This window comes from Lasiosphaeria miniovina, assembly GCF_030549165.1.
Source record: "Lasiosphaeria miniovina strain SMH2392-1A chromosome Unknown B0T26scaffold_9, whole genome shotgun sequence".
NCBI classification, from domain to species: domain Eukaryota; kingdom Fungi; phylum Ascomycota; class Sordariomycetes; order Sordariales; family Lasiosphaeriaceae; genus Lasiosphaeria; species Lasiosphaeria miniovina.
This window is the reverse complement of record NW_026848228.1, coordinates 1757848-1780081: the sequence shown is the minus strand read 5'-3', so window position 1 is coordinate 1780081 and position 22234 is coordinate 1757848. Positions and strand designations below refer to the sequence as shown.

At 55.5% G+C, this 22234-nt stretch overlaps 7 protein-coding genes across 7 annotated transcripts; 4 read left to right on the top strand and 3 right to left on the bottom strand.

Moving 5' to 3' along the window:
* Positions 1 to 1457: 1457 nt before the first annotated feature.
* On the top strand, positions 1458 to 5310 carry B0T26DRAFT_866210 (mono-functional DNA-alkylating methyl methanesulfonate N-term-domain-containing protein). The gene is made up of 3 exons (XM_060447814.1): positions 1458 to 1672; positions 1737 to 4806; positions 4875 to 5310. The coding sequence occupies exons 1-3, from the start codon at positions 1578 to 1580 to the stop codon at positions 5172 to 5174; spliced, it is 3465 nt and encodes a 1154-aa protein (XP_060289761.1). The 5' UTR covers positions 1458 to 1577; the 3' UTR covers positions 5175 to 5310.
* Positions 5311 to 6443: 1133 nt separating this feature from the next.
* On the top strand, positions 6444 to 9097 carry B0T26DRAFT_841140 (heterokaryon incompatibility protein-domain-containing protein). The gene is made up of 3 exons (XM_060447548.1): positions 6444 to 6638; positions 6711 to 7328; positions 7380 to 9097. Exons 1-3 carry the CDS (start codon positions 6586 to 6588, stop codon positions 8689 to 8691), a joined length of 1983 nt encoding a protein of 660 aa, XP_060289760.1. The 5' UTR covers positions 6444 to 6585; the 3' UTR covers positions 8692 to 9097.
* A 413-nt stretch (positions 9098 to 9510) lies between these two features.
* B0T26DRAFT_744976 (cytochrome b-c1 complex subunit Rieske) lies at positions 9511 to 10645 on the top strand (the record flags this gene model as incomplete). Its single annotated transcript, XM_060444484.1, has 4 exons — positions 9511 to 9793; positions 10027 to 10115; positions 10184 to 10334; positions 10464 to 10645. 4 exons carry the CDS (start codon positions 9511 to 9513, stop codon positions 10643 to 10645), a joined length of 705 nt encoding a protein of 234 aa, XP_060289759.1.
* B0T26DRAFT_540826 (uncharacterized protein) lies at positions 10343 to 11327 on the bottom strand. The gene has a single exon (XM_060435572.1). It carries the CDS (start codon positions 11209 to 11211, stop codon positions 10642 to 10644), a length of 570 nt encoding a protein of 189 aa, XP_060289758.1. The 5' UTR covers positions 11212 to 11327; the 3' UTR covers positions 10343 to 10641.
* A 3782-nt stretch (positions 11328 to 15109) lies between these two features.
* B0T26DRAFT_660140 (uncharacterized protein) lies at positions 15110 to 16577 on the top strand (the record flags this gene model as incomplete). Its single annotated transcript, XM_060439006.1, has 3 exons — positions 15110 to 15661; positions 15717 to 15893; positions 15918 to 16577. The coding sequence occupies 3 exons, from the start codon at positions 15110 to 15112 to the stop codon at positions 16575 to 16577; spliced, it is 1389 nt and encodes a 462-aa protein (XP_060289757.1).
* A 1423-nt stretch (positions 16578 to 18000) lies between these two features.
* Positions 18001 to 19320, bottom strand: B0T26DRAFT_595835 (R3H-associated N-terminal domain-containing protein; the record flags this gene model as incomplete). The annotated part of the gene is made up of 4 exons (XM_060435603.1): positions 18001 to 18178; positions 18284 to 18387; positions 18451 to 18947; positions 19059 to 19320. Coding segments are annotated over 4 exons (1041 nt in total), but the record flags the coding sequence as incomplete, so codon positions are not given.
* A 1313-nt stretch (positions 19321 to 20633) lies between these two features.
* On the bottom strand, positions 20634 to 22079 carry B0T26DRAFT_758043 (uncharacterized protein; the record flags this gene model as incomplete). The annotated part of the gene is made up of 1 exon (XM_060446347.1): positions 20634 to 22079. One exon carries the CDS (start codon positions 22077 to 22079, stop codon positions 20634 to 20636), a length of 1446 nt encoding a protein of 481 aa, XP_060289755.1.
* Between the last annotated feature and the right edge of the window lie 155 nt (positions 22080 to 22234).

Here is a 22234-nt window from a genome sequence, read left to right as displayed (position 1 = left end):
GTTCCATCGTCAAAAAACAAGACAGGCAGACCCGAGCTGACACATCGACTTCTTCACATCCCGAGCAGTGCCCAAGATTGCAATGAAAAGAAGATGAAGCAAGAGCTTCTTCGCATCGCCTGGAGGCAGTGTTATACCAGGGACACAGTGGAAGCCGACCATAGGCAAGCCCAGAGGGTTGACTTTCGAGAGACAAAAATTGGAATAATCAAGATTCCACTCCGTAGAGTGGTTTCAGAGATTAAACTGAAAAGAACAGATACTACACTTGATCTAAGCCAAAAGGCAAAGAGAGCTAAAGAAAAAAAAGGGAAAAGAAAAATTCCTAAAAGTGGGAGGAGAAAGGCGTTTATATATACATTGTAGTTGGTCCGTGCACGAGGGCAAATTTTGGGGGCTCCACAGTTCTGGACCTACCCCGAGCTGAGCAGGTCCCGCCAGCTCCAAGCCCAGTGTGCAGCAGGCAAGCAGCTGGCAAGGCAAAAAGGCCATCTATCACGGCACAGTACCGTAGGCGCTGTGGGCAGGCCTACAGGTGCGTGACCATACTATAACCTAATACAGATTGCAGCTTGGCAGCTTGCAATTCTGGCATCCTTTAGGAAGGTGTGGTGCAGCGGTAGTAGGTGCTGAGCCCCGCCGTCACAATCCATCCCCTCGATTGCGGAAAACGAAAATACCACTTTTGATCACGTCAGCTCTATGCTTCCGACTAGGCCTTCTATGGCTTCTTGTGGCATGTTGACGTGCAGGATACCTGGTGCGCCATCAAGGGGATCAAGCAAGCAGGTCGCGCCACGGCATATATATACTCGGGACGACAGCAGCTGGCTGTCTCTATCAAAGGATTGCAGCAATATTGGAACTGTGGCCTCTAGGTAGTCTGACAAGAGAGATAGAGCGAGGCGAGTCGAGGGTAGGGCACCTGTCCAGTTCTGATTATCCGCTCCAAGGGGGCGCGCTTAACAACAGTTCATAATGCTTTCCATCTTGGGCTGTCTACGTGAGTGTCACCTTTCCTGTAGCCATTCTCACCAGCTGGCGGTCTCTTTGTACTTGCAATGGAACAATGAGATGATCTATGGAGGTAATACAAGCGCCACCTAGTAGATTTACACATGAATACAAGACACCCAGGTCAGACTCGATACATGCTGTACGAATACTCAGTTATCCCAGTCCGAGAAACCCAGTTCTTCTCTGCTTGATTCTATTCTACGGTACTCCTTAAATTACCTGTGCTCTTCGTGTTCAACTACCAGTTTCATTTTTCCTAGTACTAGATAGCAAGTACACGTTGACAGGGTAGCCAGGTCGAGAGTAAAAGCAGGGGCCGTCTTTGGTGGGGTTCCAGAGTTTAAGTGCTGGCTGCAGCGCGCGACGCGAAACGCGGGGCCAAGATGCATGTAAAGGGGTTTGGCAGCCCCAAGCTTACCTTATCTCCGCATCGCACCCATGGCATCGCATCACCGCCGGCCTCTCCTGCAGGTTGCCCGTCGCCGCAGCCCCAAGCCCGACGAACCGGAGCTCCATGCCCTCGATATTCCTCCCCCGAATGTAACACTGAGAGCGTAACGATGGCCTACATTGCTCCCATACACCGGCCGAGTAGTGTGCGCCTCTGCTTGCAAAGTCATGTCCTGTCCGCCGACGAGGAGAGCCTGGTGCTTGCGTAAGGACCCTCGTTTCCCCCCTTTCCGCCGCGACACGCCCTGCTAACCTACTCATTCTCGCAGCAAGTCCAATCGCCTCGAAATATGGCGTCTCGTCGATGGAATGCTCGCCATGGTCCATTCCAAGGTCATCAATGGCACCATCTCGATCCTCCAGAAGCTGAGACCAAAAGACTCGCAAACAGACCTGCTCTTCGTCGGCACCCAGCGCTTCGAGTACTTCACACTAGCTTGGAACCCGCAAACCTCCCAGCTCGACACAATAGACCCCTTCAAGGATCCAGGCGAACATCACATGCGCGAGTCCTTGAGCCACGACCGATGTCTCGTCGACCCCTCGGGCAGATTCATGGTCATGCACCTGTGGGCGGGCATCTTGACCATCCTGCGGCTGGGCGACCGGAAGAACAACGCCATGACACTGGATTGGATGGAGCAGGTGCGCCTATCGGAGCTCTTCATTAGAGCGAGCACCTTCCTGTACACGGAGACGGGCCACCCCAAGGTTGCCTTCCTCTACCAGAGCCGCGCAGATTCGACCGACTCCAAGCTTGCCACGTACCGGCTCACATCTGACGACCGGAACACTGTGGCGTCGCGCTTCGACCCCGACCGAGACAGGGAGATTGACGTGGACGACTTAGACCCGCACGCCACCATGCTCATACCCGTCCGCAAGGTCGAAGCGGAGGTGAAGCGGCACAATGTGCGCCACGTCGAGTCGGCCAAGGCGCACATCGGCGGTCTGATCGTTGTGGGCGAGACGCGGTTGCTTTACATTGACGAACAAACCAGGACAACGGTGCAGTCGACGCTCAGGGAGGCCTCGAGCTTCGTCGCCTGGGCCGAGTACGACGTCACGCACTACTTCCTGGGCGATGACTGCGGGAACCTGCACTTGCTCTCCATCCTGTCCGACGACGTGGTTGTCAAGCGCATGGAGGTGACTAAGATCGGCAAGACGTCGCGGGCTAGCAGCCTCGTCTACCTCGGAGACGGCTACCTGTTTGTTGGCTCGCACCACGGCGACTCGCAGCTGTTCCGCGTCGACCTTTTCCTCGACACAATAGACCAGATCGTACAATTGGTGCAAACACTCCCGAATATCGGCCCCATCATGGACTTTTCCGTCATGGATATGGGTAACAGAGGCGACGACAACCAGCTTGCCAATGAGTACTCTTCCGGCCAGGCCCGGATCGTCACGGCAAGCGGCGCTTTTAACGATGGGTCGCTGCGGAGCGTGCGAAGCGGTGTCGGCCTCGAAGACGTCGGAATTCTCGCCGATATGGATAATACCCGCGGCCTTTTTTCCCTCAAGTCTTGTGGCTCTCAGAAGGTCGATACTCTGGTGGTATCCCTCTTGACCGAGACCCGTATCTTTAGGTTTGACCAACAAGGGGAGGTCGAAGAGGTGGAATCATTTTGCGGCATGGCCTTGGGTTCCCAGACGCTGCTGGCCAGAAGTCTCCCAGACACCCAGCTGCTGCAGGTCACGGCAACAGCGGCAACCCTCTTTGATTGCGAGAGCGGCGTCGCGATAGCATCGTGGTGCCCAGAGGGAGAGCGGACGATCACCAATGCGTCTACAAATGACCACTGGCTGCTGCTGTCCATCGAGGGTTCTGGCCTCGTGTCGCTGGATATTCCCGATTCCCTGAAGGTCATTCAGGAAAAGGACATTGGCGAGCAGGATCAGGTGGCCTGCATTCATGTGCCTCCCCAGCTAAGTGATATTGGCGTGGTTGGCTTTTGGACGTCTGGCACTGTTTCCATTATTGACATGTACACGCTACAACCGATACATGGGGTGTCGCTGCGAAGAACACAAGATGATGCATCCACACCACGCGATCTCGCTCTCGCTCAAGTACTGCAGCCGGGCTCTTCGGGCCCCACGCTCTTCATCGCGTTGGAAGACGGCAATGTTGTTACGTTCAATGTATCCCCGGAGATGGAGTTGTCGGGGAGGAAGCGTGTCATCTTGGGCACACGGCAGGCTCGCTTCCATCTTCTTCCGCAGCCGACCGGCCTCTACACCATATTCGCCACCACAGAGCACCCTAGCCTTATTTACGGCTCCGAGGGGCGGATCGTCTACTCAGCTGCCACGGCCGAGGATGCGACGTTTGTCTGTCTGTTTGATAGCGAGGCGTTTCCTGATGCCATCGTGCTTTCTACGGACTCGCAGATCAAGATCTCCCTGATAGATCCGGAGAGGCGGACACATGTGCGGCCTTTGGAGATGGGAGAAACGGTTAGGCGCCTTGCGTATTCTCCTGCCGAAAAGGTGTTTGGACTTGGCTGCATCAAGCGGGATGTGGTGGCCGGCGAGGAGATCGTCGAGAGCTCGTTCAAGCTGGTCGACGAGGTCATCTTTGATCGCGTCGGTAATACCTTCAAGCTGGGGGTCTTGTCCTTTACGGAGCTGGTCGAGGCGGTTGTACGAGCAGAGCTTCCGGATTCCTACGGGAACCCCGCCGATCGGTTCATCGTGGGCACGAGCTTCGAACCTGCCCCCGGCCTTGGGCCCGGGTCCAACGGCAACTCGCGGGGCCGGATCCTCGTGTTTGGCGTTGACAGCGACAGAAACCCATATCTAATAGTCAGCCACGAGCTAAAGGGCGGCGTCCGAGCCCTCGCCATTTTGGATGGGAAGATCGTGGCCGCCCTGACGAAGACGGTGGTTCTTGTCTCGTACACGGAGACATCGAATTCCTCTGGAACGCTAACAGGAATAGCTTCTTGTCGCCCTGCCAGTTACCCAGTGGACGTGGCCGTTCACGGCAACATGATTGCCGTGGCCGACCTGATGAAGTCGATCTCGCTCTTTGAGTATACCCCGGCCGGCAAGGGCGGCGAGCCAGCACAATTAGCTCCGCGCGCACGGCACTACCAGTCGGCGTGGAGTACGGCGGTATGCCACCTCGAGGACGATTCGTGGCTCGAGACCGATGCCGATGGAAACATCATGATTCTCCGACAAAATACCAAGGGCGTGACAGTCGAGGAGCAGCGTCGCCTCGAGATCACGAGCGAGATGAACTTGGGCGAGATGGTAAACAAGGTCCGCCCTATTTCGGTCGAGACAAGCCCAAATGCCATGATTATCCCCAGAGCGTTCATCACAACGGTAAGCTCCCCAACAAAAGGTCATCGGTGATAATAATAGAGAGTTTGAGCTGATATCTTGGTTTACAGGTCGAGGGCGGTATCTACCTGCTAGGAACCATCGCGTCCCATGCTCGAGACCTGCTGCTACGCTTCCAGGCCAAGCTGGCCACTACCATCCAGACAGCCGGCCACATTGAGTTTAAGGACTACAGATCCTTCAGGAACAGCGAGCGGGAGGGCGATGGCCCCTTCCGGTTTCTAGACGGGGAGTTGTTAGAGAGATTTCTAGACGTCGACGAGGAGACGCAGAAAGAGATTTGTGAGGGCCTAGGCCCAAGTGTGGAAGATATGCGAAACACTGTCGAGGAACTTAGACGACTACACTGATGGCATCTCCGTTTGACTAGTGGATAGTACAAAATGGGTAGATAGGTAGAAAAGGCGCCTAGATGAATAATGTGGCAAATACATGAACAAATACATGAGTAAAAAGACGGTCTCAGGGATGTTTTGTTTTCAGGAGGGGTTTTGATAACGCCCAAGCTCCCTGACGAAACTTCCCACTTCCCTTGGCACCAGTAAGCGCACGGCCGCCCGGGCGTACCTCAGGTGAGCGAAACCAAGCCAGACAGCCTTGCAGTGGTGTTGGTTCGTTGGTTGCCCTCGATGCAGGCCCGCACTTGAAAGACGAGGAAGAGGGTGGGCGGCCATGGGTGGCCGCAAATAAGTGGTAGGCGACTTTAATTCACCTCATCAGAATACTTAGTTAATTTCAAGGCAAGGACCTACTACAGGGCGGTTTCCATCGTGCCCATTACGCTCGGGGTGCTGCCTGTCTAGCAACTTTCCTAGATTACAACGCAATTATCACGTAACTCCTACGTCTCTCACGACTTTGTTTCTCCTTTCTTTCTCATCGTCTTACAAACATCTCCCGCACTCACTCTACACAGAATTCACCCACACCAGCTCTTCCAACAAGTCGCCAACATGAAGCAAGTCATCTTCGCTCTCGCCCTCGCCCTCGCCCTCATCACCCCCGTCCTCGGCGCCGACGTGACCTAGTACTCGCCCGGCCGCAACGTCACCTGCACGGGCCACGAAGCCGACGGCAGTATCAGTTGCGAGAGCGGCCACGTGGGAGACGTCGAGGTTGTCCCCGCCATCCGCGGCCGCGAGCCCGAAGCGCTCGACAAGTCGACTTTCCTGGGGGGGGTCGATGTCTGCCATAAGACGATGTGCCATTAGAGAGGGTTGAGGGGAGTTGGGGATGTTTTGATGAGAGCGGAAATAGGGGAGGTCTGGCTGTTTTTACGACTGGAAGAAATTGTTTGTCTGGGGGTTTGGTTTTGTGGAAGGAAAATTCTCTGGGAATAAGAATATGTATTTTACAGCTTGCATGTTTGTTTCTTTTAGTTCTACATCTAGTTACGGTATGAGAGTCTAGTCATGGCTTTGAATTTTGTCGTCTCTTGTAAACAAGCGCTCCTAAATGGTAAAACTTGCTATTGTTTCAGATATGGCTACTGAAGGCGAATGGAACTCTACATGTACTAGAGCGACGTACGTGTGTTGCATGATGAATAAGCGCGGACAGGTGTTGGCTTGTCGATGTGAGGCGCGAAGGGTGCCATTTCATTGGGGCGCGTATGCCCAGCATTCTTTCCGCCCCCAAAACCAACGGCTGCCTGAAAGTGACCGCGTCATTCTCGACAAGCGCGCTCTTCATAGCTCAACTCACATCCTTCACCTCTCTGAGCCAGATTCGTGGTGCAACTTGAGTCACTCGCACATCATCATGTCAGCGGAGCCACTGTCCTTGAGCCGGGTCTTTCAAACCCCTTTGAGAAGGTAGGTTCACCTGCTGCGTAAGATGATGGCATGGCCTCCCTCGACACAGTCTCCTAATGCAAACAACTCTAGTATTCGGAGCGCCGCCTTGCTAGGAAATTCATCTCCCGACCGAACTATCAGGCAGGAGACATCAGAGGAGTCATGTGCAAGGGTGCAACAGCTCGGCGAGCAGCGAGTTGAAGCAGCACATAAGGCCTTTCAAAACCTACAATCGAATAGGTCGCCCTACGACGACATCTCTGGCAACAGCAGGCCTCGCGTGCGACTGCTCAGGCTTCAAGCCAGCGGCGCGGATCGCCTCAACGATTTCGAACTGCGGACATTTCCCCTAAAACAAAGCCCAAAGTACTACGCTCTAAGCTACGCCTGGGCCACCTACGTGCGAGACTGCGCTATCCAGTGCAACGGCAAGCCGTTGAAGATTTCAGCCCACTTACTTCGCGGCTTGAACGAGCTCGAGTCCATTTCTGATTTCGCGCACAAGTGGTTCTGGATTGACCAAATCTGCATCAACCAGGAGAATCTCAAGGAGCGATCACACCAAGTTCGGCTCATGAGGCGCATCTACCAACGCGCCGAGCTGACTGTCATATGGCTGGGTCTAAATCTGAAGCCGTACGACGAGGCTGCCCAGCTATCTCAACACCTCTACGACAAGAAATCAGAGCTCGAAGACGGCCAAATCCGGTCTGTACCTTCCCGGACCCGCATATTTGACGAGCAGCTGAAATATCTCAGGCTGCCTCTTCGAGGCGATGCTTCGTGGGAACAACTCGCCGAGGTATGCTCAAGCTCCTGGTTTTCCAGACTTTGGACACTGCAAGAGGTTTTCCTTTCACGAAAAGATCCCAAGGTGGTATACGGCGCTCGAGTCGGCCAACTTTCCGTTCTGCTCTGGGCGATCGGCATCTTGGGCAACAAACGATTCGAATCTCCATCCGGATGGACATTAATGGTTGATATACGGCCTGGTCGCAATCACTTCGGCATGTGCACAGATGCTCTCTCGCTGCTTTGCTCCTACCCACAACAGTTTCGTATGACTCACTGCGATTTCGCAACGGCGCTGCTGCTCGCGCGCGGCCACGGAGCGAGCGACGGCAGAGACCAAATCTATGGGCTTCAAGGCTTGGTCCAACCGCCCAGGGATAAAGACACGGAGTGGCCCAGCGCTCTTATTCCCGACTACGAGAAACCTGTGGTCCAGGTCTACCGAGACGCCACGTTGCACATCATTTCGCAGACGGGCAATCTCCTCCCTTGGTCACTTGTCGACTGGGGATGGCAGGGATTTAAAGACTCGTGGCCCTCCTGGGTTCCCGAATACAGTAATGCAGTTTCGATGAGGATAAGTGACGTCCAACTTCGCATTGACAAGGGCTCCCTCGCATTACAACGATCGAGGATACGAGCATCCAAAGACCGACGTGCCTCGATCCGGCCATCGCTCGACGCGAACTTAATCATCATCCAGGGGCTAAAATTAAGCACAGTCAAATCGACGTTCGAGGTTGACACCAAGAACCCAGCCTCCTTCTTCCACCGCCTCGAGGAGATAAACGAGTGTGCAAGATCCGCGAATTCGGATAACACCTTCAATAAAGTATTTGATGACATTGCGGACGTATTCAACGTTCGGGCTCCGCTGTGTCGCATCCACGACTTTTGGGAGTATATAAGCAACGAGGGTCAGAACGTACCCAATCTTATCTATTTTCTACGATTTCTGAAGGATTTTGATGACGACGTAACGGGCAACGAGGAAGTTTTTATCGAGAAGTTTCTCATAACGATGAGGGATAAAAGTTACAGCAACTTTTTTGTTGACTCTGGGGGAGATGTCGGGCTGGGGCCAATGAATATGGAGGTTGGCGATGTAATCTGTGTATTGTTTGGTGGCGCAGGGCTGTACGTCTTGCGGCCTGTGGGAGGAGATTCGGGATTGTATCGGCTGTTGAGCGAATGTCGCATCCGGCGGTACATGTGCGGTGAATCGATTGATGCATTGGAATATGGAGTGTTTAAGGAAGAGTGGTTTACGATAGCTTAGATAGCTTTTTTCCTGGGAAACAAGGCGGTCACATGTGGTTAGGTCCTGGGCTCATATATCCAATCTCATCTCCAAAATACTGGTACTGTCCAAGGTAGAATTCTCCAGTGACATTAACTCTGCCTGTGTCGCCGGCAGGCCAGGAATTATATCCAGAGAATGTGCTCTGGTTGGGTTTGAAGTGCACGATATCGGCTATTATCTGCGATCATCTCGAGCAGGCGATAGCAGCTGCTGTCCTACTTGACGAATGACGCAGCTGGGCTTGAGCGCGTCACGGCCGGTTTGCGGGGTCGAAGTGCTCCAGGATAAATGGTCTTAGATGCATCAATGCCGTGTTACGCCAGCGTACGGATGTCGTGAAGCAGCGCGGCGTGCCTCTAGGCGTGTGGTTCGGACTCGGTGGATGGGATTTTGTGGAAAATACGCGGTTGGCTCTGCCCCTCCCGCCAATCAGGGTGAGCCCGGGGGAGAGCGGCGCGACTCTCCCTGCTTCATCAGCTGGCAGCACGAGGTGGGCAGGCGGGGCCCAGCTGCGGAATAAATCGGAGGGTAGATTGGCCAATCAACGCTCGGCTATTTACCTTGTTAGGTGCCTGAGGCCACGCAGAGACCCCCAGCCCCAGCTGCAGGCCACGACAGGCAAGTGTGGAAACAAGCTCGGCCCAGAAAAACCTCAGTTCCACGGGAATTGGCCTCGACGAGAGCTTCAATTCCGCCCGCCCGCCCGCTCACCCAATTGCATCCGCAATCGCCGTCACCGCCCGCCCGCCGTCTCTCGCTCTACCACAGCAGCTTCACAGCTCTCACAAGCCCGCAATGGCGCCCCTCACGACCGTAACGCGCGCGCTCGCGCGGTCCTCACCAGCCGCCGCCCTCCTCCGCCCGCTGACGGCCGCGGCCACCATGAGCACGTCGCCGGCGCTCCGCGACGCCTCGTCCACCTACCAGAGCCCCTTCAAGGGCGAGAGCGACAGCACCAAGATGCCCGACTTCACAAAATACATGAGCAAGAACGGCGGCGGCAACCAGGTCTTCTCCTACTTTATGGTCGGCGCCCTCGGCGCCATCTCGGCCGCCGGCGCTAAGTCCACCATCCAGGGTGAGTTTTTCGATGACAAGGATCGGGCACAGGCCGGAGGAGAGGGGGGCAAGATCAATTGGCCTACGGGCTTGGACTATGCAATCCGTCGGACTCCGGCTTCGGGTGTGATGAGCCGAGACGGATTCTTGCTTGCTCGTTGGGGACTTGGGAGAAGACTGGTTCTTTGATGCCGGAGGATGGAAAGACGATGACGGGGATAAATGCTGACAGGTATTGTGTGTGGCGTGCAGAATTCCTCAAGAACATGGCCGCCTCGGCTGATGTCCTGGCCATGGCCAAGGTCGAGGTCGACCTCGGTGCCATCCCGGAGGGCAAGAACGTAAGGCCAAACCCCCACACCACCACCACTCTCCGACGTTAGCAAGACGTGCTGATCCCAGTCTGCAGGTCATCATCAAGTGGAGAGGCAAGCCCGTCTTCATCCGCCACCGCACAGCGTCCGAGATCGACGAGGCCAACCAAGTCAACGTCGCGTCATTAAGAGACCCCCAGTCCGACGAGGACCGTGTCAAGAAGCCCGAGTGGCTCATCATGCTTGGTATGTGGTTTGTGTTTGTGCTGGAGCTCTTTACGATCCCCGAGGCTTCCGAGACAGCTAGCCTGAAAAAGAGAACCGAGGGAGGAGTCCCGAGAACCGGACACGAGAGTTGCTGACACCTTTGACCAGGCGTGTGCACACACTTGGGATGTGTACCCATCGGCGAGGCCGGCGACTACGGAGGTTGGTTCTGCCCGTGCCACGGCTCCCACTACGACATCTCCGGCCGCATAAGGAAAGGACCCGCGCCGCTGAACCTCGAGATCCCGGCGTACGACTTTTCCGACGACGACAAGCTGGTCATTGGTTAAAAGAAAGCATGTTGCGGGGACAAGAAGGGGAGGTGTATATTAGTCAATGGAGGGTTTTTTTTTATTTTTACATCTGGCGGGAGGTGGTTGTTGCTGTTCGTTCGGTTCGCTGTCGTCAACGATACAGAAACAAAAACAGAACACACATACACACAAAACCAGCACATACACACTCTCTCGAACTCTCTCACGCTCACGCTCACGCTCACGCACTTAGACTTGTTGCGGATACTAGTTTTTGCTCTCCCTCTTCTCTCTTTTTTCTTCACTCTTGACCATAGACACGAGAGAGAGGAGGGTAGAGGGATGTCTTTCTGTCGTTGTTGATGATGTTGATGTTGACAGCGGTGCTGCCTACTCTTCCTACTGCTGCTGTTTTGCTGGTTTACCCCTTTTTTGTTTCCTGGCACTTTTAAAAAAAACTTTGACCCTCTTATTAGACACCTCGCTGCTTTGGCCAATGCAATGCAATGCACTGCCACTGTATAGTACAGTACAGTACAAGAACAAGAACTAGAGATACTGGGGAGGAGAAGAATCAAGAAGCATAGAATAAATTGCATCATAGAGCTCTTTCATCTTATCTTGGTTTATAGGTCACGTGTGTAAGTGTTGGTGTAGGTGTGGATGTGGGTGTGGGTGTGAGCCGCGTTTCGTCGTCTTCAGTTATGTCTCGTATACCAGATAGCGATTGCTGTGCGGTGAATCTCAAGGTGTGGTGGTGATGGATCTTGCCTTGCTCTGCCCATCTTGCCTGACTTCCCTTGTTGGCTGGTTTGGGGGAAGGAAAGAGACAGCCGCAAGACTCAACGGGTGTTGTTTGCGGATAACCAAAGCACACACGCACGGTGTTTTTTTCCCTTCCTTTTTATTTCCTTTCTTGCTTTTATTTTTGCGGCATAATGGAAGAGAAGAGATGGCAAAACGTTCATAATAAAGGGGCGGAGGACGAGCACGGTATACTAGTAAAGGCAGGTAGGTAGGCAGGCAGGTGATATCTAGAGCAACACTAAGCTATGAGCTGTCGAGCCAGGTAAAATCTGTTCCTGGGTTCGGCGAGGTGATTGCCGTGATGGGCGTGAGATCAAGGGGATTGTTATGTTAGCTAGCCAGCTAGCCTGACTAGTTCTACTACGCCAGAGCGGAGTAGTCTGGGTTTGTGTGTCTAGTCATGGCGTATAGTCTCGAAAGTCACGTAATGAGTGCTGTATTATTTGAACGCGATCCAGTCAGTGGCTTGATCGTCCGGCCATACTGTGTTCAACAGAAGCAGATGAATGGTTTAGTAGGCGGATCTGCCTCCCTACAAAGCATATTGTGGGAGGAGAAAACGGCTATAGGGCTGGCTGGGCTGGCTACGCACGTCAGGTCTAACTTGCAGACTGATATATTGTGAGAGTGTGGTGCTAATCAGAGCAACGACTCCCCTAGATAAAATGTGCACTACGGCGTTGTAGCAATGTCTACGCAGCCTGGCTGGCTAGGAGACACATAATGTGTATGCAATAGTATGTTACAGATGTTCTTCTATCATTCCCGACACCCTGCAGTATTTCAGAGCAGGGTTTATTGACCAGTTCGAGTGACGATATGGCGTAGACAAGGAACCAGCCGAGACTCGTCGCTCGCTATCTATTGTACTGACCTAGCACGTGTAGAGTTGTGGCGACGGCTGGAATGCTGGTTGAGGACGTCGATCACACGAGATCGACTCTACTGGAAACGGAGTTACTCAGGCCCTCTTCGGCAGTTCATGCGATTCTAGTACACATGACGAGCAGATAGATGCCTGCGATGGTAGTCGACGGCAGTTTCCCGCCGTCTCTATGCCAGTGGCTTCAAGGCATTGCATCATTGCATCATTGCATCATTGCATCATTGCATCACTCGAGGTTGAAGCATTGGGAATCTCTGCGGAGACAAAGCCAGTCGCTCTCTCGGATCTGATTCGCAAAGAGCGGTTCACGTCCGCAGATTGTTTCCAGCCAGCCAGCCCCTCCCACAATATGTTTAGCCAGGCCCTGGTGCTGAGATGATGTGCGCCTCTAGCGCTATGCTGGCCCGTAGGTCTCTCGTCCGGATTATACGGCGCGGTGATCGAAACGACGTCCATCGCCGACGTCAACTCTTGACCTGTGGTGTAACATTCGTCGTAGGAGCTCCTGGTCCAAGCACCACTCCCCCCAACGGCACGTTCCGAGCAGCGAGACTGCAAGAGATGTTGGTCCGATCGGATCTTGCGCCATGTTGCTTCCGACGTTGCTGGTGTCTGTCCCCCCTGCGGCCCCCTGCGTGGCCGACGAGGATTGGGGAATGTTCTGCCTCCTTCTTCCCCTCATTCCGGGCGCCTTGCCAAGCAAGATCTGGATTGAGATCCTGGGGGAAGAGGCGGAGGGAAAGAGATGGGAGGACGATGGTGGCTGATTCGGGCATGGCATGGCAGGACAAGGGAAACATGTGGACAGGACACTGATCGCCAAGGGGGGGGCACACTGCCAAGGGGGGGACACACTGCCAAGGGGAGGCGAGCGCGTCGATGATACAAGAGCGTTGCTGGGGGGTTTTCACATCACAGCGACAAGACGGGCTGCTCCCTTTCTCATTTCGTTTCGTCTGATGTCCGGTTCTGCCCAACTTTGAAGCTACCCGGTGTATTCTCCCTCGTCGTCCCATGAACTTGCTGGGAATCGCTGAAATCACCCAAAATGAGCCCAAGCAGTCCTCAACCACCTTGCTTAGGTAAGGTAATTCCCACCAGACGAGACGAGACGAGACGAGACGAGACGTTACGTGAATTCGCGCGCATGAATGCGTCCAATCCCAAGAGGCGCAGAAGAAAGAGAAGAGAGCTAGAAGACGAGAGCCACCGAATCACTAAAATGGGCCCAGTGGGAAAGTGGGATTGCCTGTTTTGGGCAGCGGACGGAGTTGTTTTGCCATCGACTCGAGTGTCTGAGGAAATCTCCGAACCAAGTCGCGGCAAGTTCTCCTGCTATCGCACTCTCCGCAGTGTGTCGCGGCAGCGCTGTTAGGGTGGCGGTCTGTGGTGACTTGATTGGGCCGTGCGGGACGGTTCCTGACGTTTGCGATTGTGGAGCAGGGACCCCCTGGCGGCAAGCCAAGACAGGCCAAGACAATCCCAACCTACTCGAGTAGTAAGGCGGGGCGGGGTTAGGTTCCTCGGGAAAGACCAGCCGTTCCACCCACCCATTCGAAATCCCGTCGGGGTTGCATCTTGCATCGACCCCAAGATTTGGCGCATGAGAGTTTTGGGTGTGCGTGCGGCTCTGCCGCTGCCAACTCCCAACCGCGCCCCCTTGCCTGAGACGAGCAGCGTGCCAAGTTCAGTCTGATCTGATGTTGTCGGCAAGCGCAGCAAAGGGCTCGAAACGCCGCTTCGTCCTCAGCTAGACTCGCTGTATCCTCCCAATTACTCACCCACCATTGACCATTGGCCATTGGCCATTGACCGTTAGACCGTTCGTCGAATCGTGGAATCTTATGTCACCGCCAAGCGCCTGTTGACATTTACGATCGAATGCTAAGAAATCTCCCGCTCGAGGCCAAAGCTGGTACCGAGGGGTTAGGCAGCGTCTACCTCTTCCAGGTAGTAGAGTGCCAACATGGAAAGGCCGATTATTGAACTCGGAGAGCACAGCAGCCAGAGTGGCAGTAGGGCTGGTTGTCAACCTGCCCGGCTAGGAAGCAATGGGCTGGATGCCAAACAGTGCAACTGCAACCTCTCGCTAAGACTTCTAAATGGCATCTCCCGTTACAGATCTGCTACATCGCCTGTCACTTCTGACAGCAAAACGATGGATATACACTAGATGAGATGGCATCTGAAGTTCTGAGCCCTCCCTGCCTCTCGGCTCTCCGCACGAACGACCCCTTGGCCACCTGTCCCATACTCCATAGTCCCTACCCTTCTACTTCGCATTTACCTTGGGCTTGGACTTGCGTATTGGTGCAGCCCTTGGTCAGGGAAGCTTGTTACGGAGTCCAGTATAGCCGGTGGCGCTCTCCCAGGACAGCGGCTCGCAGAGCCAGGGTGCTCCATGCCGCCACCTCAGCTGCACATCCTGGTCGCCGATCAACCGCCCAACCTCTGTTAGCGACTGTTCGAGGATCCTAGGCCCAGTTGCGGTCAATGCCCATCATGAGACGACGAATCCGTCAATCTTGGATATTCACCCATGTTCACGATGCCCTGCCCATGCCGCTCTCCTCTCTCCTTGGCGCCATAGGTACATATAGTCTTGCCGGGCCAGCCCTCTCTGTCATTGAAATCTTTTCACAACCCATCCTCTTCCGGTGCTTACATTCCTTGTTCGGTTCTGTGAACTTTGACGCTCTTTTAGTTTTAATTATCTTATTCTCGTTAGGCCGGGCCTTGTTCTCTTCGTCTGTTTATATTCGCATCGCGTCGATCGCTACGATTTCAAAACAAAAACAACCAGCACCATGAAGTACCAGACTGTTATGTTCGCCCTCGTGGGTGCTGCCTCGGCCCGCGAGATCCCCATCTACTCGGGCAAGGTGGCCAAGCGCGAGGTACCCCAGGAGCACTCTCACCAGGCCATCCTCGACAAGGTCGATACCGCCCTCAAGCTCAACAACCCTCTTAAAATCGTCAACGCCGTCTTCGGTCTCTTGGGCAACAAGGCCGCTGCCGAGGGCGCCCCCGGGGTTCAGAACCTCGACTGCTTGGCCCAGATCATTGCCGACCAGGCCTTTACCAACTCGAAGGCTGCCGGCGATGTTGATGGCCAAGCCCAGGCCATTCTCTTCCGCGCCCTAGAGCGCAACACGGGCAGCGTCGGCCTAGCCAGCGTCCTCTGCACCCAGACGGCTGTCAACCCCGAGATTGCTGCCATCACCCAGCATCAGGACCCCGCCTCCCCCGAGGGCATTGCTGGCAACAAGAATATCGAGATCGCCGTTGCCCTCCAGCTGGCAGCCATCGGGGCCGACCCGATTCTTGCCCTCCAAAGCGGCACATTTGCCCCTGGCAAGGTGAGAAACCCTGCCCCACGTAGAGTTCAGCAGCGCGATACTGACTGTGCTCCAGATCGGCGACCCGACCGGCAAGGGCAACACCTGCGACGATGCAAATGACGCCGTTGGCTGCATCATCTCCCAGAAGCTGCTCACCCCGGCAGCTACCGAGGCCGATATCAAGGCCGCCGTTGCTGCCGCTCCCGCCGCCGCCGCCCCTGCCGCCAATGCCAATGGTATGTTAGCAACCGTGTCCCCCTCCTACCCAGTCTAGAAGCTGATAATTCGAGAAGCGTGTGCTGCTAACACTGATACCTCAGCTAAGGCTAGTGCCCGTGCTCCCAGCGGCGCTGCCCCCTCCGCTTCCGCTACCGTCAACGTCCAGAAGTTTACAGGCTCCCTCGGCGGCGCCGCCCCGCCCGTCATCAGCTCCGACGCTGAGCGCCCGTTCTCGGTCAACGGCAACACCTTCCTGAAGGAGGCTGCCGCCATCGACCGGTCGTGCGCGATCCAGAAGAACGCCTGCGCCAACGCCGCCAACTCGGGCCAGCTCGCGGGCGGCACCGCTCAGTGCGATACCCAGGAGCAGGCGTGCCAGGCTGCTTCCGCCGCCAAGAAGGCTCGCCGCCGTGCTCAGAAGGCCCGGCGCCAAGCCGCCCTCGACTTTGGCTCGTGCGGCAGCCCCGCCATCCAGTTCGCCGACGGTCTCGACGGCCGCAAGGAGGCAAGCTTCCAGAGCGAGAACTTGGCCGATTTCAACCACGGCTCGGCCCTCAACATCAAGGTCATTGCCGAATTCACCTGCAACAAGCTTGAGAGCACGTGCAAGGCGTCCGACGCGACCGTCGCGGCCTGTGACAGCGCCGCCTCGGCCGCCAGCGCCCAGAAGGGCCAGGCTGCTGCCGACGCCTTCAACTCTGCGCTTGGCGTTTAAGGGATAATCTAGAGGAGCAATAGTAGCGAGCATAGCGAGTGTGGGTTTTTGAGAGGCTAGATGTAACAAGAACAAAGTATGACGTGGGACGATGCAGGGTTTTCGTTTTTCTTTTCTCTTTTCTCTTTGTATGGTTCTTTACCCGAATACCACCTACCTACGACCTCTTACATACACGCTGTATAAACTACAACGACCGCCGCAGCATGTCTCCGTGATATTTGATAAGCCACTGTTTAAAGAGGCCAGAGAGGTCTTGCGCTAGAGCACAAATATGTTGTTAAACTAACTTGCCACGACTGGTATAAAATCCGAGCCACGAGATCTCTACCTCTGGTCTAGAAAACACGTCCATCACCCAAACACCAGAACACCACTGACACAAGCAAAGATAGATCATGGACGGACAGAACTGGCGTGTAAATGACGGCGGTACATGACGGCGGGAGATAAAAGAAGAGTCGCCAGTGAGCCACACACTAGGTACCTACATAGACGAATCTTCATGCGTATGCGTGAGTGAGCGCGCCCCCATAACCCATCCTACCCACACCAACATCAACACACACACACACACACACACCCACACACACACACTGCTGTCTGCCAATGTCTGCTGAAACAGGTCTTGTGACAGAATGATGCATGCCAATACCCTTTTCTTTTCCTTTTGCTGAAATAGATCCCGGCGCTTTCATTTCTCTCAGCATTCATTTTTAGAGATGAATGACCAGCACGCTGTGTGTCCGCTCGGAGATCATATATATATATATGTAGATAAATACTTTGTACTAACATTACTACATTTCCCACGACGTTAATAGGCCTGGATCTAGGAGCAGGAGGTTGATCGACCATGATGCTAGTCAACGGTTTTATATTTAGTACTTGCCTGGTATTCCCTCCTGATGTAGGCTGGCGTAGAGACGACAGATTCCCAAAGCCACCCACATGGAAGTATTTCATGATGAAGCATGACTGAATCTTGAGGAAGGGCGAGTATGAAGGAAGCAAGTAAGTAGTGGGTATATACGAACTCGTCAAAGAGGGTTTAAGAGCTAGGCAGGGCGAGTCGCCCAGATCCTCCGTTAATCATGCGATAAACCAAGTCCTGCGACAGTAAACTGGAGGCGACGGGGAAGGCCAGAATACCGGGAACATTTGCCAAGGGCAGAATTTAGAACATGCATGCGAAATTCACAGTTCTGGTCTCGGCAAATGCGTCAAAATGGACGGCATCAGTAGATGTAATTAATAGGGCTACGCTTCACACACCCCCTATTTCTCTCTCTGAACACACATACACACACAACCACGCCGTCTGCCCACCTGTGACTGATGCCGAGATCACGACAGGACAACCCGCCCCTAACAACGTAAAGGTGACAGATGCAACCTGACTCCGTGCCGGGCTTGCTCAGAACATCTCCCACAGCGGCGGCGGCAGGGCCGACAGGATCGACAGGGGGTAGCCGCGACGATGGTGCGCGGAGCTGAGCTGCTTGATGCCGACGTAGACGACACGGCGCGCGGGGTTGCCCACCGTGACCGACTTGGAGTCGAGCCCGTAGTACTCGGAGATGAGGTGACTCAGCCATCGCCTAGAGTAGAAAGCCGTGAGCATGCATGCAATGCAATGGAAAGCCAGCAAGAGCGAGGAGAGCAAACGGGGGGATAAACAAAAAAAAGGAAAGGGGGGGACATACTTGAACGACGTTCCGCTCTCGTCCTCTCCCAGCGTGTCAAGCAGCATTCCCGGGGACTTGGCGTCCTGCTGATCCCGCTCGCTCTGCTGCTGCTGCTGCTGCTGCTGGGTCTTCTTCATCTTGCCAGACACATCCTCGTCACGGGTCTCAGCAGTATCATCCCTCACAGGTTTGCCGTCGCGCATGGTGGCGCCGTTGCGGCCGACAAATACGATTTCCTCGTCGCTCGAGTCCGTCTCGGACTCCGACTCAGCTGCAACAGCCTCGACCTCGAGTTCCGGCGCGGGGCGAGCCACGAGTCCGCGATCGACCATGAATTGGCGGACGGGCTCCTCGAGTACGCGCAGCCACGACTTGACGGCGGGGGTGCGCTTGGCCTTGGCGCGCAGGTCCCTGGGCACCTTGCCGACGTCGGCAGGCACCGCGGCCTCCGTTGTTCCAGTTCCAGTTCTAGTTCCAGTTCCAGCAGCGGCTGCAGCGATAAGAGTGGCCTTCTTGCGGTGCGCGGCAAACGCGGCCTTGCGCTCCTCGACGCGCTCGCGTAGGCCCTTGTCCCAGAACTTGGCCAGCTCGTACGGCACGGTGCCGTGCACGGGGTGCGTGGGGCGGACCTCGAAGTCGCTCGGCAGCGGCGGTTGCACGTTGGGCACGTGGAGGAGATGGTCTACACACCGATGTCCAGAATCAGCCAAGCCCGTTATTCCTCTCTATCTCTCTCTCCCAGAAACCATAGCAGGCATTACGACGGAACAAGCAAAAGGGGGGGGGGTAATACCATTCTCCCACCGTCGTCGGTGCCGGCTGCCCTCCTTTCCCTTGAGCGCCAGGGTCTCGCGGCGAGCGGGCGCCGCCGGGCGGCGTGCCGCAGCGACATCGACGGCCACATTGCGCAGCTTCATCCGCGGGGCGGTCGCCTCAGTCCTGGCGCCATCAGCCTCGTCGTCCAGCGGGATCGACAAGACGCTGCCGGTGCGACGAGAAGGCCCGATCCGCAGCGACTCGAGCGCCGCCACGGTCCATGTCTCGATGTCGATCGCCGCCGTCGACGCGTCCGAGACCTCCGACAAGGAGTGCTGGTGCTGGTGTTGGTGCTGCGGCTGCGGCTGGACGTCAATGTCCTCGTCGTCAGACGACGAGGGCGGGAGGTTGGTGACTGCCATTGATTTGCTATTTAGGTGAGCAAGGGGAATTGGCTGCGTGAGTAAATGGCTGTAGGTAGGTCGGCGAGGGCAGCACTTCTGAGTCACTGAATATATGAATAGGTAAGATAGGTAAGGTAAGGTAGGTAAGCAGTTAGAGGGTTGGTTGCCTGGGCTTGATAAGTGTCTCTAAGAGGCTTATCTCCCAGCGGACAGGCGGCAGGACAGGGGGGAGCTAGCTAGCTAAGGTCGGAAGCCGAGAGGGAAACAGCAATGGAAGCTGAAAAGGCACGGAGAAGAGCGCCGAGGAATGCAAACAACAAGTAACAAAAGGAGACGAACGAGCAGTCGAAGTAGTTACAAATTCCCAAGGTCAGGTCATGACATCCATCCCAGAAGCCATGGATTAATGACACCTTTCTGTTCACCCACAGTGCTATCTCCCATCTAATGCCGGCGCAGTACGGGTGTTAGTACATCCCATCCCCACTGGCTGGCTAGGGGAGTGGAGGTCACTGAGCTCTTTAACACGCGGGCGTCCCCCAGGGTGTGACCCCGCTGGCTGCTGACAAGGTTCAGCACTGCAGTGTTCCAGATGGGCCAATCAACAGCTCAGCGCAAGCACGCCCCCAAAAGCCTGGCCAGGAAGAAATCCAGGGGGGCCTAAAGCTTCTCCAACAAGCCCCCATGACATCCATCCATGATGCAAACCGCCAAAGTAGAAACACCTCAGCATCCATCCCATCTCCAGATCAAGCCAGCTACCAATGTAAGATTGTGAATTTACACAGTCGATAGACTAAATTAAAAGGTGAGAAAGAAAAAGAAGAAAAATATGTAATATAGAGGAATAAATAGTACGTAAATACAGAAAAGCCACAGGAGGCACCTGCCTGCCTCTCTTGGTTGTTGGTATCCTGAACACAAAAAAGACCCTTCAAAAACTCCGTCTGAGACAAAAGAAAACGATACCCACCCAGCCCATCCAGTTTCCTTCGCCATCGCCGTCCCTTAATTTGCCTCACCTACATACATAGATACACATATCGTTAGTTAGTTAGTTCCCTTCCTATCCCCGCCGTTCCCTGTCGGCCCTCTGTTATAAGCCCGCCGTGCCGTCCTCTTACCCTAAACATGAAAAATGGCGAGCGAGAGAAATTACTAGCGGCCTACGTGGTCAAGGAAGATAACATGCTCAGAAACAGAGCATGTCATGACCACCTATTCTGACCCAGCCCGTTGAGGCTGTTCCTTAGCTCGGCCTTGCCGTTCTTGAGACCGTAGACGGGGGTGCTGTCGCGGTTGGCGCCGTCCTCCTCAATGTCGTCGAGCCTCTCCATGCCGCCGCCGCCGCCGCCGGGCCGCAGGATGGCAGGCACGCTGTCGCGGATGCTGTTGCGCGACATGGGCTGCTTGCCCGTTACCTGCGAGAAGTTGCCCATCTTGCGGCGCGGCGAGCCCGGCAGCCAAGTCGACAGGAGATTGGTGACGGGCGAGCTGCGCGTCATGTTGCGGCGGCTGCTGCCGCTGCCGCTGGACGACGTGTCGTCGCTGCCGCGGCGCCGCCTCCTCTTCAGCATGATAAAAGACACCACAATCAGGGCCAGAGCCGCAACGCTGCCCACTACCGGAGCGGCAATCCAGGCGTTGCTCGTGGCCCCGCTGCTGTCGAGGGCGGCGGCATCCGTGGTGGCTACAGGTGCCGAAAAGGCGCCAGTAATGCTGCTGGGGAACAGGAATGTGGCTTGGCTGGACGACGGCGCTAGCGGTAGTGGTAATAAGAGGGAAGAGGTTTCTGCTGCTGTCGGTACAGCATTGATGGGCGTGGAAGGCGCAGGCGTGGCCGCTACTGGAGTGGTGGCAACCGGAGTGGGTGATCCACCCGGAGGCGTAAAGAACACCACACCACCGCTGCTGCCAGGATCTGCTGCTGGCGGCGTAGCAACCGCCGACGCGCTTGTGCCTACGGGGGCAGGTGCGGGAGTGGCGGCAGTAGTTGGGGCGGGCGGGGGCGCGACTGCTGGTGATGAGGCTGCGGGGGAAGCCGGCGCTGCTGGCGCGAGGGCGGCATTAGACAGCATGGCAGAGTCGATGGTTGAATCCGGGGCCACGTTGGCGCTGTCTGTCACCGCCGACTTGAGGTAGCAGTTCTTGAACCCTTGGTTCTGGCTTGCATCAAACGACAGCGCCGCGCAGCCCGTCGTCTTTGAGCACTGCGTCATGCAGTCCTGGAAAGTGGGAGCGAAGTTCTGGCTGATGTCGGATCCGGCCAGGATGAAGCCGCACATAGGGGCAAAGCTGGTGCCCGAGACTTGCTGTGCGCCGCTCAGGGTCGCGCAGTTGGAACTGGCGCCCGGGAATGTGCCGATGGCAGCATCGAATCTCCTCGCCGGGCGTGTTCTGTCGTTCAGGTTGTTCCTCAGAAAGCACTTGGATCCATCAAACGACACACCCTCGCATTTTGGATGGAAGGACGAGCAGATATCCACGCATGTTGTGAAGTCAAAGGCGTCTGTCCTGTTTATGACGTCTCCTCCCACGTTTGAGTTGCACAGCACGGTGAACTGCTGGGCCGTTCCGATCTGGGTTCCGTTGCCGCCTGGACACGGGGCCGAGTCCTTCCCGCCCCCGCCTCCACCGCCTTGTCTCCGTTCCATCTTCGCTCTCTCGATGGCCAGTTTTCGCGGAAGCATCATCGTCAATGGTTGTGTGTTTGAGCTGTTGTATGTGTCGGGCGGCGCGGTGCTGTGCGTCTATATCTAGGGAATGTTCTGATGTCTTGTCACGCTAGTGTGTACGAGTAAACAACAAA

Bases quoted from the DNA above. Each gene is read 5' to 3' on its own strand.
- B0T26DRAFT_841140 (XM_060447548.1), top strand. From the start codon at position 6,586: ATGTCAGCGGAGCCACTGTCCTTGAGCCGGGTCTTTCAAACCCCTTTG. The intron at 6,639-6,710 runs GTAGGTTCACCT...AAACAACTCTAG, and splicing joins TTTCAAACCCCTTTGAGAAG to TATTCGGAGCGCCGCCTTGC. The intron at 7,329-7,379 runs GTCTGTACCTTC...GAAATATCTCAG, and splicing joins CTCGAAGACGGCCAAATCCG to GCTGCCTCTTCGAGGCGATG.
- B0T26DRAFT_866210 (XM_060447814.1), top strand. From the start codon at position 1,578: ATGGCCTACATTGCTCCCATACACCGGCCGAGTAGTGTGCGCCTCTGC. The intron at 1,673-1,736 runs GTAAGGACCCTC...TCATTCTCGCAG, and splicing joins GAGGAGAGCCTGGTGCTTGC to CAAGTCCAATCGCCTCGAAA. The intron at 4,807-4,874 runs GTAAGCTCCCCA...CTTGGTTTACAG, and splicing joins CCAGAGCGTTCATCACAACG to GTCGAGGGCGGTATCTACCT.
- B0T26DRAFT_540826 (XM_060435572.1), bottom strand. From the start codon at position 11,211: ATGATGCAATTTATTCTATGCTTCTTGATTCTTCTCCTCCCCAGTATC.